This window comes from Microtus ochrogaster, chromosome 5 (genome assembly GCF_000317375.1).
Source record: "Microtus ochrogaster isolate Prairie Vole_2 chromosome 5, MicOch1.0, whole genome shotgun sequence".
NCBI lineage: Eukaryota > Metazoa > Chordata > Mammalia > Rodentia > Cricetidae > Microtus > Microtus ochrogaster.
This window is the reverse complement of record NC_022012.1, coordinates 65,310,852-65,323,980: the sequence shown is the minus strand read 5'-3', so window position 1 is coordinate 65,323,980 and position 13,129 is coordinate 65,310,852. Positions and strand designations below refer to the sequence as shown.

Below are 13,129 nucleotides of genomic sequence, written 5' to 3'. Positions count from 1 at the left end.
TTGATGCTGCAGCTCAGATCCATAAGTAAAAACTCAAAAGTAATTAAATTTTAAAAGTCATAAAAGTTGTCAATTTAAAAAAAAATCATAGATAATTATTTTATTTTTGCAGAGAAGGTAACATTTTTTTATAATGAGAAATGCGGGAAAGTATAATTTTCAATGTGTTTTCTGAATTTGAGACTATTGAACTGGCACAATCCTGACTTTCACGGGAACATAAACTTTCCCATTTCCATTGATTTGCCCTGTTTTGCTAAATTTAATAGCTATGGCACACACATTTGTCAGTGACTCTTAATAGGTCAGTTGAAGATACATGCTGAAGTTATTAAGTGAAAGCAAAGGAATCATAAACTTGAGACCTTAGCTCTAGGGGGCAGTCCTATTATCAAGGCAAGCGCCGCTGTGGAATCCAAACGGGGGCAGCTTCTTGGTTTCTTCAAGGTTAGTTCCCTTTGTATCACTTGTTATATGTTTGCAGCTTGCATACACACTCACTGTATATATACATATGCATGTGTGTATACATATGTGTACACACACATAATATAGGATAGAGCTGGAGAGATGTCATAGTAGTTAACAGCATGTACTCCTCTTGCGAAGGACGAGAGTTTGGTCCCAGCACCCTGGCTCACGATTGATCCCAACTCCAGATCAGGTGGCTGTCTTCTGCCTTCTGTATGTATCTGCACACATGCAAAACACACACGAGGGCACACACCCACACACAAATGAATAAAATTATTTCTTTTAAAAAAAGACTCTATTCTAGGGCTGTTGTTCTCTAGAAGCCTAGTTCAAATTTACTTAGGAAAAATTCTTTGAGAAAGGGACATTTATAACAGTTGCCAGTAGAATCTACGACGTCCAATTTAGAAGGGAAGTTTCATAACTAAAAAAACCAGTTGCCATGGCTTTTTTAAAAAGTGGGACTTAATAATTCTTGCCTTTAACTGTAACTAAATATTTCTTCTTCTTCCACAATGGCATCATAGATCCATAATACTTATTATGAATTATGATATGCTGACATCTTTCCTCTCAGGTTGCTGATGCTACATCAGTCCCAAGACCTTTCAATGTCTTGCCTGTGAAAACAAAATGGAGTCACATTGGCTTCCATGTTCTGCTGTTTGATCTGGAAAACCTTGTGGAACTACTGCTGCCCACTCCCATCAGTGATGTTGATCATTCTGGATCATTCTATGGAAGTGACATCTTGAGGAGAGCCAAGAGCACAGTAGAGAAGAAAACATTGACAATAAGAAGAAACAAAGCCTCATGTAGCTCTCTCCAGGCCGAGGCACAAGCCAAGTCCAGTGGGGACAGCTTGCCCCTTGGGGATAATGCCAGTAAACTTCCAGAGGAGAGTGACAGCATTAAAAGACAGAAGAAAATGAAGAGCTCCAAGAAGACACGCCCTAAACCATCCAGAAAGGTGGATTCCAGCCTCATAATAGACATGGCGAAATTGTTTCTGTCTTGTGTTTTGCCGTGGGGAGTGGATAAAGAGTTAGACAGCCTGTGTACCAGGCATCTCAGCATCTTAAAGCTACAGGGTCCTGTGTCTTTGGGACTCGCTTCAAACGAAGACCTCTTCTCCCTGATGCTACCCGGGTGGGATGCATGCAGTTCTGAAATGAAGGAGTACTCAGGAGTAAACCTGTTCTCCAGAAAAGTTCTGGAGTTGTCAAATAAATACACAGCCACACTTCCGAACCAGACTGGAATTCCCAGAGGCCTAGAGAATCACTGTGATGCTTTGCAGCAATCAGATACTATAGCGTATTTACTGAGCAGACTCTTTTTAGTTAATAAGTTAGTAAACATGCCTCTGGATTTGTCCTGCGAAATCGACAGGTAAGAAGCACTAGAGATGGTTCTAATGGAGACATCAAAGCCGTTATGGTCATTCTCTGTGCTCAGCGCTGTCATCTTCCTTCTGCTAGGAGATAAGGTTAGAGATAAAACAACTTTTAAATTCATAACTCATTTAAAAGAAAATACATTTCCCCATTATTTCTTTGGGTTGGAGAGTAATTATATGTCTATATGTTTTAATATTCATTTAGGTTAGGAAGATGTCATGGTGTCATACAAACATGGAGCCCTGAGATTGAGTCCCCAGCACCTACATGAAATCTGGGTGTGATAGTTGGTCCCTCTAACCCCAACCTTGGAGATGCAGAGGGAGGTAGATCTCTAGAACTGGCCGACCAGCTATTCTAGCACAACTGATGAGTTCTGGGGCCAGTGAGAAAACCTGTCTCAAAACAGAAGGTCAAGGAAGATACTTAACATTGACCTATGGTCTCTAATTGCATATGCAGACACATTACATACACTTGAATACACACATAAAAACAAAAATAAAATTAGAAATAATATTCATTTACTCAACAAATATGCATTGTATTCATATGTGCTAGAAAAGCCATAGGGTTAGATGCTTAGTGAAAGCATAGATGAATTGACATATGCATATATACATATGTACTTACATGTGTTTATACATTAGTAATTCTTAAATAGGTGCTTATGGTGGTTGGAAATGTCATCTCTTAACTCCTACCACAACCTGCGCTTTGCATATTCAGGTGGGGTGGTGTGATTGTGCAAGGCTCTGCCTTACAGTAGGTACGGCTCACCAGTAACGACGGCAGCTGTACTTTAACACTTGGCAGATGCCATGTTGTCCCTTTACATATACGGTTACATTTTTATTCTGATTTTAATAAATGGAATTCAGTTCACCAAATACTTATTCAAGTATGTACACAGCTTATGACGTACAGAAGACAGAGAAAACAGATTTTTTGGATTGAGGCAGGGACTCACTCAAATAGTAAACACTCTACACATAAAACACATAAGGACTGCTGGAGTAAAGGAAGGAGCCAAGGAGAAGCATGTGTGGTATGAGCGGTAGGGGTGAGAGGGTGAGGCAAGTCTGTGATGCTCTTCCAGGACAGAAGGCGACCTGCTTGCTGCAGGGCAGACAGTCGCTGCAATCTGCTCGGGTCAGCAAGCGTCTGTCCTAGAGGCTGTGTGACAGAGCTCCAGCCCTCCAGTGCTTCCGGTCTGTTGGGGCGGACCCCATAAACTTCACACCAGAATGCTGCTGTGTCACAGGCATTTAATATCCAGTTTGCTGGTGTTGATGGAGAGAGAACGGAGACGGGGAGAGGGAGTTCTGCTTCGTGTGCACATTTTGACGCTGCTGCTTCTGCTCATCTTGAGCTCTCAAATCCCGCCCACATCTGTATCCTTAACAACAAAATTAAGGTAGATTTAAAGGCAACCTTTTTCCTTTCTCTTACTAAACATTTATACAACAATGAAGTATGCTTAAACTGCATCCAGTCTTGAGCCTGAAAGCCTGGGAGAGAGCCTTTTGCATCCACTGTGGCACTACCGTGGGGTTTTGGACTTGTCATTAACCTGCCTTTCCTCATTTCCAAAGTGAGCGGGGGAATGACTGACGCTAAGAATTATTCAAATTCTGCAGATCTTAGGCTGTCACTCCCCACCTCCCACCCCCATTGGATTATGATTCCACCACGAGGATGTTTTTAATAAGGATTCTGGGGTGGAAAAGCTGTCTGCGGTGCTGTGGGTTCAGGGGCTCCCAGCATGCATACCATTGAAGGGTCTTAGAAAGTTGTCACAAGACTGTCTATGCTTCAAAAAAAAAAAAAAAAAAACCTACCCATTAAAATACTGGGTGTGTTGGTGCATGTCTTTAATCCTAGTACTCCACAAGGGCCAGAGGCAAAGGCAGGCTGATCTGTGGCAGTGAAACCCTGTCTCTTAAATCAAAACCCCAACTGCCCATCCAAAGAACTCTGGAATGGAACTGTCAGAATGAGAACTTTTCTAAGCCAGCTCTTCTGAATCTGACCAACTGGAGCCAGGATGCTATGTTTTATTGAGAAATCAAAAAATAATGTATTACTGGATATGTTATTTCAAATCCTTCCAACAAATTTGTCAATTTTGCCAACATTTTATTATAGTTGTGCAGTCTGAGAAAGATCCCTGTATGCTTTCCAACAGACTGCGTGACTGCACTGAGTTCTGAAGAAACAACCTGTGGCAGCATCCTTGAGAATGTCAGGAACAATGACCCAGCACAGAACTTGATGGTGCTTGGGGAGAGTTCCCTGGTGGGTGTGAACCTTAGGACTCAGTCATAGCAGTCAGATACCTCGCTCTATAGTAGCAAGACCTCTCCTGTAAAGGGGACCACAGTTCATTCTGATGAGCTAAGATCTGAAGTTCAGTCGAGAATGTAGATCGATCAAAGTTGAGAAATTAAGTGTAGAAGACAATGATGAAAATAAGTCGTGTTCAATCCCCAATTTGCTAAGGTAGTATTGAGCATGCACCTTCCGCTTATCAAAGAGTTTACCATACTTTTAAAGCAATAACCCTTAAAACATTTTTTTTCTCAACAGACCCTTCAAAATGGAATCTGTTCACAACAAGGGGAAATTTCCTGGAAGTGATATTTTAAGTATGTCAAGCTTCTATGGTCACCTAAAAAATGGTAAGAGAGTTAATGAAACAAACATATATTTCTTTCCTATAAAATAAAACCATAGTTCTGTAACTGGATGGCAATGCTTAAATACGTAACTGTAAAATGCATAGATTGCATCTATGGGGCGCCAGATGTCCAAGTTGCTGAGACTTCTCAGCAGATGTAATGTTTGGATAGTAGAGTCCTGTGTGATTTATTGGAAGATTGATCGCATCCATCGCTTTATTACACCCTCCCCAAAACCACTATCAGAGAGTTTGCTTGCTATTTCAGGAGGTTATTTTTATGTGTGTAACCATCTCAAATTCTCCTGAGTAATCGTCTCAGCCTTTAGATTGCATTGTAATGCAAAATGGCTGATACATCTCCCATTTGCCTCTCCAAGTCTTAGCATCTTCAGTCCTGTTGCTCAGGTCCAGAACTTTGATGCCATTGTCTCATGTTTTCTTCAACTTCATATCCCATGTGTGAGCTTCCAGTCATCCCAGAGTCTGATTCATCTGACTAACTGTGATCACACCCTGTGGGTGACCCTTCACCCTGATATGGCTATAGTAGGTTACTACCTAACCACTCCTTACTCCTACCCCTGCCTCTTACACTCTATTCCCAATCCTTCTTTTTCACTTTGGGATACAAACTACATCATTTTTCTAATCCCAAGACCCTGCCCAAGTCGCCACATCCACACATCATGTCCTGGACCAGAATGAAGTTGCACCTACTTTTGTCTCTTTATCCTTAAGCAACACGATGAGTAGGTCTTAAGACCTCAGCATTGGTTCTGCCTTTGTCTGGAGTGTCCATACTTCTAGTGTCCACAGAGCCCTGCCTGCTGTCCTTCCATTCACCTTCATCCTCCCAAACCTCCTTCATCTTGCCCCACTTCCTTCCATAAACATCCCACCTCTTCCGCTGTTGTGCCATTCTCCAGACACTGTCACACTAGTAATGATCTTTCTCATTTCTATGACAGTCTTATTCATTATTACGTCTAGTGTCTAGAAAGAATTGTGTAATTGTTCTAGATTAGTGTTTAAAAAAATTGACAAGTAGCCGGGCGATGGTGGCGCACGCCTTTAATCCCAGCACTCGGGAGGCAGAGGCAGGCGGATCTCTGTGAGTTCGAGACCAGCCTGGTCAACAAAACTAGTTCCAGGACAGGCTCAAAAGCCACAGAGAAACCCTGTCTCGAAAAACCAAAAAAAAAAAGTATAAAAAAATTGACAAGTGAGTAGACCCAAAGGGTTCTTGCTGACTAGAAGAATGTCTGAGAAATGAATGAAATAGGCAAGTGGGGGTCAAATCCCTCTGTAGATTACTATGTACACACCCTTGGGGATGTCTTTCATTTTTATTAAATCCCTATTTAAAATGAGAATAAGGTCCCGAGCCTGATGCAATGCTACCTCTGCAGCTAAGCACCACTGAGCTGTGGTGCACAGTGACTCTACAAGACTATGAAAAAGAAAATGTAAGATTTTAGGAAAGTTTACTAATAGCATTCAATTATGGGGTCCTGGTGTGTTCCAAAAATTCTATTAATGGTTTGTATATAAAGTTTCACTTGATATATAAAGAACCCTATGTATTGAAAGCATAAGAAGGTTCTGTTATCCTCAGGGAAAAATGGGACCCCTTAAAATTAAATGGATGGATGGCAGTCAGACTTTTGGTAACCAGAGACACAGCTTTGCCATGTAGATCTGACACTTCTCTCTCCCTTTCCTTCTCTCTTCATCAAATCACTCTTCATTTGCATGCCTTTACATCCCTTCTAGGTAGCCCCTGCCATCCTCTTAGAATGTAGAAGCTCTTAATATGGATACTTCCTTAGTTTGAATTTTTTGTAGGACTAGGAGAAGGATTCAAACTTAAGGTTTAACATGTATGTTTCTATAAAGACGGAATAACTAACCAGATCCTAGGGTGTTCCTGCTTCTCCTGTGGGTCTGCAGCTGAACAGCCTTAAGAACTAGTGTTTTATTGGTGTTTGGGTTCCATTTTTTAACAGTTAAGACTAAATTAAGATTAAGAGCTGGGGAGATGATTGGGTAAGCAAAATGCTTGCCATGCAATTATGAGGACCCTAGTTCACATAAATTCCAAGGATGGATTCACATGATTGAAATCCAAGAGAGACAGCAGAAGCCCTGAAACTTACTTGCTAGGCAACCTAGTCACTCAGTGAGCCTCCAGGTTCAATGAGAAGCCCTGCCTCAAAAACGAAAGTGGAGACTCATTGAGGAAGACATTCTCCGTCCAGCTCAGACCTGCATAGGCACACATATGCACACATGTCACACGCAGTTGAAATTTGAGACAAATAAAATACCCTCAGTAGACAAAGAAATAAGATGAGTAGGGAGGTATAGGAAAGGATTCAGTTCTTGGTGATTGATTTTTTTAAATCCAAATCCTGAAAAGTGAAAGAACAGCGGAGTTCTCTTTTTCAAGGCTTGACAGGAAGCAGTGCCCACTCCTGTTAGCAGAAATGGTGGCTGAGTAATGCTGACAAGACTGGGATGTTTTCTTTTCATCTTTACCCCTGACGTTGCAATTAATTCTATGAATCCCTGACACTGCCAAGAAAAGTTGGCTCTGGTATCTCTATCATATTAAAATTTTAACATCGCATTAAAGCATACTGTGAAGTGCCCCACGATGCCAGTAAGTAGTTACAGTTGAGACCAAGCCTTAGCTTTGAAGGTGAAGTCACAAGGTCATCAAGATGAGAGAGGAAGAGAGGAGGGAGATCAAAAGAAATCTCCTCTTCTGCATCGTGGAGATGTGGGAAGTGTGTTCAGAATGAGGCTGTTCTGGGACACAGGTCTGTATACCATGATTGATTTCTTCAAATTCTTTAGAAAAACATTATAGTAGTAACCAAGCATTTATTATCAACTTCTTTTATGTTCTTAATTTACTTTATACCTTGTATGTGTTTTCCATCACCATTCTTTGATCACTAATGTAAGTTAATGGAAGTATACATGTGTAACATACACACATATACAAAATGTATATATACTATATATATGTTTGTGTAATTTGTTTCTATATAGGATGATTGATGGAAAATATAATGGATAAAAACTAATCTCAATAATTGTTACTAGAATGTCAAACATGAATCAATACCTTAACTCTAAAAGACAAGTGTATTTGCAGTTTCCCACCACAGAAAGCCTCCACCATGCTTCCCTCTTTTCTATCGAGACTTAGAGCTGCGTGATGCCTGCACTCATCAGAAAGCCTTAAGTGACTGATATTTTTCATTTCGATGATTATATATGCATTTTCAATTAATAAAAGGGCACTTTTATTTCTTATTAATTACTCTTTTGTGTGATGAACTGTTAGTCTCTGTATGGATCGGTGCACATAGAATGAGCCCTTCCTCAAGGTTAGAGCTTCTCACTGACTTAAGGCAAAGAGAGAAAGGGTATTAAAGAGGGCAGCCTTGGAAGAAACAATGCCTCACCCACAGCATGAAGCAGTAGCGTTTTACCCATTGGTAGGAGAGGAATGACTGGATGAGCACAAGCAGTACAGTCTCTGATTTTACCTGTGATGGGTGCTGACTTGTATGAGGAGGTAAGAAGCAGAAAAATCTGGTGCTTTGTTCTAGTTTGGCAAAGAGGTAGAAAGATGAATAAGGTATAAAAATAAGCGTGGTGTGGCAGTGTCTGTCTAATTATTCTGGCTGTATGAAAGTCATCTGAGATACTTTCCCAGAGTAGTCCTGGCTGCCCGTTCCCATCCTTGGACCTGCTAAATCACACTCCAATCACACTCCACCGTTAGGTCGGACCTGATCATTGGTGTCTGTAGAAGCAATCTTCTCCAGGTGGTCCTACTGTGCAGACAGCATCAGGGACCTAGCCTGAGTGGCATTACTAAAATGAGTTTTCTTCATGTCTAGGTAGGAATGAGTACCACACACCCGAGGCTGACATCTCACTTCTGAAGCTAATCTCCTGCTGGAGAGACCAGGCTGTACAGGTATGACATTGTCCGCGTGCCTCTAGCTATCAGAGGAGATGCCTGCTACTAAGATTCATTGAGTCCCCTCTTCCCTGAGAATGTAAGTAGGCAGTTATTCTTATCCTGCAAGATGACTTTCTAGACCATTCCCTTTGCCAAGCGTAAAGTATAGGCAGGGATCAGGCAAAGAATAGAGATGTCCCAAAAGGATATACAAAGAGCAGGGTAGAGAAGAGCAGCCATGAGAGCTGGGTTCATCCTAGCAGGGGTAGCCCCTTACCTGATGTGAATTCTCTTGGAAGCAGAATTAGTTATTACTTGAGTTGTGATTTGAACTGTCCTCTTCTGAGGCATTTCCTTACACAAAATTAGCCAATTTAGAGAGCTGCTTTGTACAATGTTCTCCTCATATCTCTCTTTCAGCTTCTTTGGGTCCCTGGCAACTGCTGGTGGATCTGAGCAGTACAGAAGTTTTCTGCACCATCTGAGAAACATGAAAACAGTATCATTAGATAGAGTCATTAAAAACACCTCTCCAGTGCCCTTTCAGAAGCTTGCATTTTCTAAGGAGTGCAAGGCTGTTGGTGCCCAGGCCCTTCCTTGATTACATCTTAGTTTGTATTGTTATTAGTTAGTTTTATGCATGAGTGTCATGAATACTGACCACTGTCACCTATGCCACCTACCACTTTTGTCCACCTGGCCTCCTCCCCACAGATCTCCTTCTCATGTTCCTGTCTGTTTGTTTGGTTTTGTGATATGATAAGATCAACCGGGGCCATCTGCGTGACCATGTGTGTGGAGACAATTGGAGCCTGTTGGGCTCAGCTACGGGCACACAACTAAAAACAGTGACTTCTGTCTCCAAGCATCTACCAATAGCTAAGAGTTCCGAAGTGAAAAACAGGGCCCTTAAACCTCTCCCCCTGTCCTGACTGATGGTTGATAGGGTAGGTCTAGTGTGGGCCCAGTGTTTGGGTCTAGGGAATGGCATCTTGTAGTTTGTCACCCCATGTTTTGGCTCACCTCATTTGTCCTTTTGCAGTGTTCCCTGAGCCTTAGAGGGGTGCTATATGTAACTTGTGTAAGATTGGGCCCACGTCTGCAGCTTAGGCATCTGAGTCTCTCTCTGCATCGCTACTCTTCCTCATAAGGAGAGACATTTCATGTGGCTTTTAGCAGAATAGGCTGGTATTATTTATGGAAAAACTCAAAGTTCTGGGCTTTTACAAGACTGCTTATAATTTGGAATAATATTCTATAATTCATGAAAATGTAAACTTTCCCAGGTAACTGAAGCAATACAAGCTGTCCTCCTGGCTGAAGTTCAACAGCACCTGAAGAGTTTGAGGGACACACCCATCAGCAGCCAACCAGCCCCGGTGGCACAGCACACCATCTGTAAGAGGATGCAGATCTCCTCGAAGGTGGGGTGGACTGAAGAGATAGAGCTACCGTATGTGGGAACCTCTTCCCCTCTGAAAAGTAAGTGAGCAATTTACCTGTTTGCTCTTTCAATGAGCTTTCCTACTACTGACAATGTGTTGGGGAATGCGAGCTTACAGCATATCGTTTCCTCACAGGTGAAGCCACACATCCCATACGGGATCTAGTCTCTTAACAGTTTGTTCGCATCATCATCAGGCTATTAAAGAACATCTGATTCTATCATAGTTATAGGTGTTTTGTAGAAAGAAATTTGTATTGTATATAAATAAAAACAAAGTGAGGGGGTGCCATTGAAGACCTGAGCTCTAATCTCTAGCACTTTCATAACTATCTGGGCTCGGCAGTGTGTATCTATAACCCTGAAGAAAATGTAGGGCTCCGTTGTGGGTGTCTCGTTTCTCATTAGAAATGAGATCACCAGATTTCTTGAACGATCTGTACGAGGTGCACATGGGAGGCACCAGGAGTCAAGGGATGTGGAAATGAAGTGATAGGTCTTTGAATTTTATGATTTTGCAACTTACTCATTTTGCAGTGTCTTCTTACGTTTCATGGTGTGTATTTCGCCTGAGGTCTTAATATTTGCACACTTGTGTGTCAAGTATGGATGGATCACCTTATCTGAGTTTACACTTACACACTGAGTATATTCTGATTGTCTCTGAATGCAGAGCTGAAAGGGATATCTGTCTAACTAAAGGAAGACTTTGTTGTATAGCTAAGTACCTCATAAGGAAGAGCTTCCTTTACAGTACTCATATACTAAATGATCTTCATTTAGCCTCAATAGGGTCTCTATGCCCAAGTGAGAAGAGGTAAGTTCTTTATGGGCATAGCAGTTGCCTAGGAAATCTCCATGTGATGCTGAATTAGCAAGGGGCAGAAATGCAAGGAGACACATCAGTGGGGACCTATGTGTCAGGAGCATCTAAGGTGCTCTCTCTGGATAGACCCTCAGATGAGTTGACATTTGGCATCTCTTTTTCTGATTGTGTTGTTCTGTGTTTGGAATTTAAGGGCAATGGTGCCTGTGTTAACCCTGCTGAAATGACTTGACTCCTGCATCTAGCACTGCAGCATCAGGTCTAGGAGTACTGTGGTATTCTGGGTGTGCTAAAGGTAGAGAAGATTCACTCTACAAAGGTTACCCTGAAGGTCTACTTTCAATAATATATATTTGAATAATCTGCGTATTTTTTTCTATTTTTGACTAAACTAATCCACAGAAAATTGAAGAGAAGCATAAAAGTCCCCCAACAAGAAATTCTGGATTCAAGATAACACTAATCATGTGAACACTGAAATGATATTGTCAAATTCAAGTTCTGATGAGAATTTGCTATTTACTACCTTTAAATATTTGTATTTTTGTACATTTTGTAATTAATGGAATGATGAGATACTAACATGGTGTATGTCATTGATATATATATATATATATATATATATATATATATATATATATATCAATGTGTGTGTGTATTCATGTGTTGGGAATTTCTCATTATTCTCTAAGAAAGGGTCTCAAATATACCACCTAGGCAATCTGAACTAGGAGGCTAAGACTAAGAAGGACTGGTAGACTGATATTCATTGGTTTACAGTCTTCTCTTTAAAACTGTCAGTCAATCTTTATACATCATATTATTTATTGGTTTCTTCTGTGCACTATATATTGGTTCAAGAGTTGGAGATGTCAGAGAACAAACTGGAGTTCTCCAATAAGGGATACAAACCAGAATCAAACTTAAAATGTAGGAAAACCAAGCCACCCTGGTGTTCAACATTATTATCAACCTGAAACTATGAGGGTGAGCTACAATAGAGGCTTTGGAACACAGGGAAGAAATTAATTAGCCAGGATTTGAGAGTCAAAAAAAACCTTCTTAGATGTAAACATCTCTAAGCTGAGACCTGAAGGATCAAGAGAAGTCAGCCAACAAAAGGTCAAGGTAGAGGAGGCAGCTGTTAATTGAGATCACAAATTCTTTTCAGGAATAATTCTTCTTTTCCTTTAGACATGTGTTCTTTTCGAGTCTCGTTGCTTCCATAACCTGCCCTCTTTATCCTCAGCCTTCCAGAATAACAGTGGCATTGATAATGCCATCATCATTCATGCAGTTTAGTTTAGTTCAGAATTCTTTGTGTAGTCTAAATTACTTAGTAACATTCTATGCAGACATGTGTATTTTCATACCATTATGCTGTGGAGAAAACCAAACCAAACCAGCCAGCCAGGCAACCAACCAACCAACCAACCCATCTGTGATGTGTGATGACTGAAGAGAAGCATCCAGTGCTCACCAGTCCCCCTCCCATGCACACTCATAGCTGGCATCAAACCAGATGAGGAAGAAACCTTGTTCATTCTCACCACTTCTCCTCATTACAGTACTAGAAATTTCATCTCATCAAGACATATCAAGCAAGAGAAAGAAATAAAAGATTTGCAATTATGAGAGAAAGAGAAATTACCTCTATTTTCAAAAAGACCCCACAAAGGTTATTAAAGCTAATGAATGAATCCAGAAAAGTTGCAGAATGCAAGACAAGCATACAAATGTGGTATCTCCTTTTATAACAGTAATGAATTTGCTACAGAGGAAACAATGGAAGCTACCCCAATGAGTGAACCTAAGTATTATTATTACTAATTAGTTCATTACAACTATATGTTAAAATAATATGTTAATAATGATAATTCCTAGGAATAAACCTAACCAAGGAAGTAAAGATGTTTGTGATAAAAATTATGAAACACCAATGAAAGAAAGATATATATTAAAACACGTACAGACCTCCCATGTCCATGGATAGGAAGAACAAACAAATGCTTCAATAAATAGTGCAGGGAAAGATGTTTCAGTCCGTACAGAAAGGTGAAACTGTACATTGAAAACCCTGTACAAAAATTAGTTAAATTAGATCAGTGCCAATAGTGTAGGATCTTAGAATCTGAAACTATTACTGAAGTAGAGGGTATGCACATCGAGATATCAGCATGGATGCCAGTTCCAAGATAGGACTCTGGATGCCCAAGAAGACAAAGTGAATATTATACCAAATGGGGCTATACCAAACTAGATAGCAAAACAAAGAGCACAGCAAAGAGAAAATGAAAGGGAGTAAATATGTACCAACTAT

At 40.7% G+C, this 13,129-nt stretch overlaps 1 protein-coding gene across 2 annotated transcripts in view; it reads left to right on the top strand.

Moving 5' to 3' along the window:
• Wdr72 (WD repeat domain 72) overlaps positions 1-13,129 on the top strand; it is a 165,354-nt gene that overhangs the window by 82,049 nt on the left and 70,176 nt on the right. For both annotated transcript variants that reach the window (XM_013346376.2, XM_013346375.2), the window contains exons 14-17: positions 1,052-1,866; positions 4,464-4,555; positions 8,475-8,554; positions 9,826-10,021. In XM_013346376.2, coding sequence (XP_013201830.1) covers positions 1,052-1,866; positions 4,464-4,555; positions 8,475-8,554; positions 9,826-10,021 — 1,183 coding nt within the window. The remainder of the gene's footprint in view (positions 1-1,051; positions 1,867-4,463; positions 4,556-8,474; positions 8,555-9,825; positions 10,022-13,129) is intronic.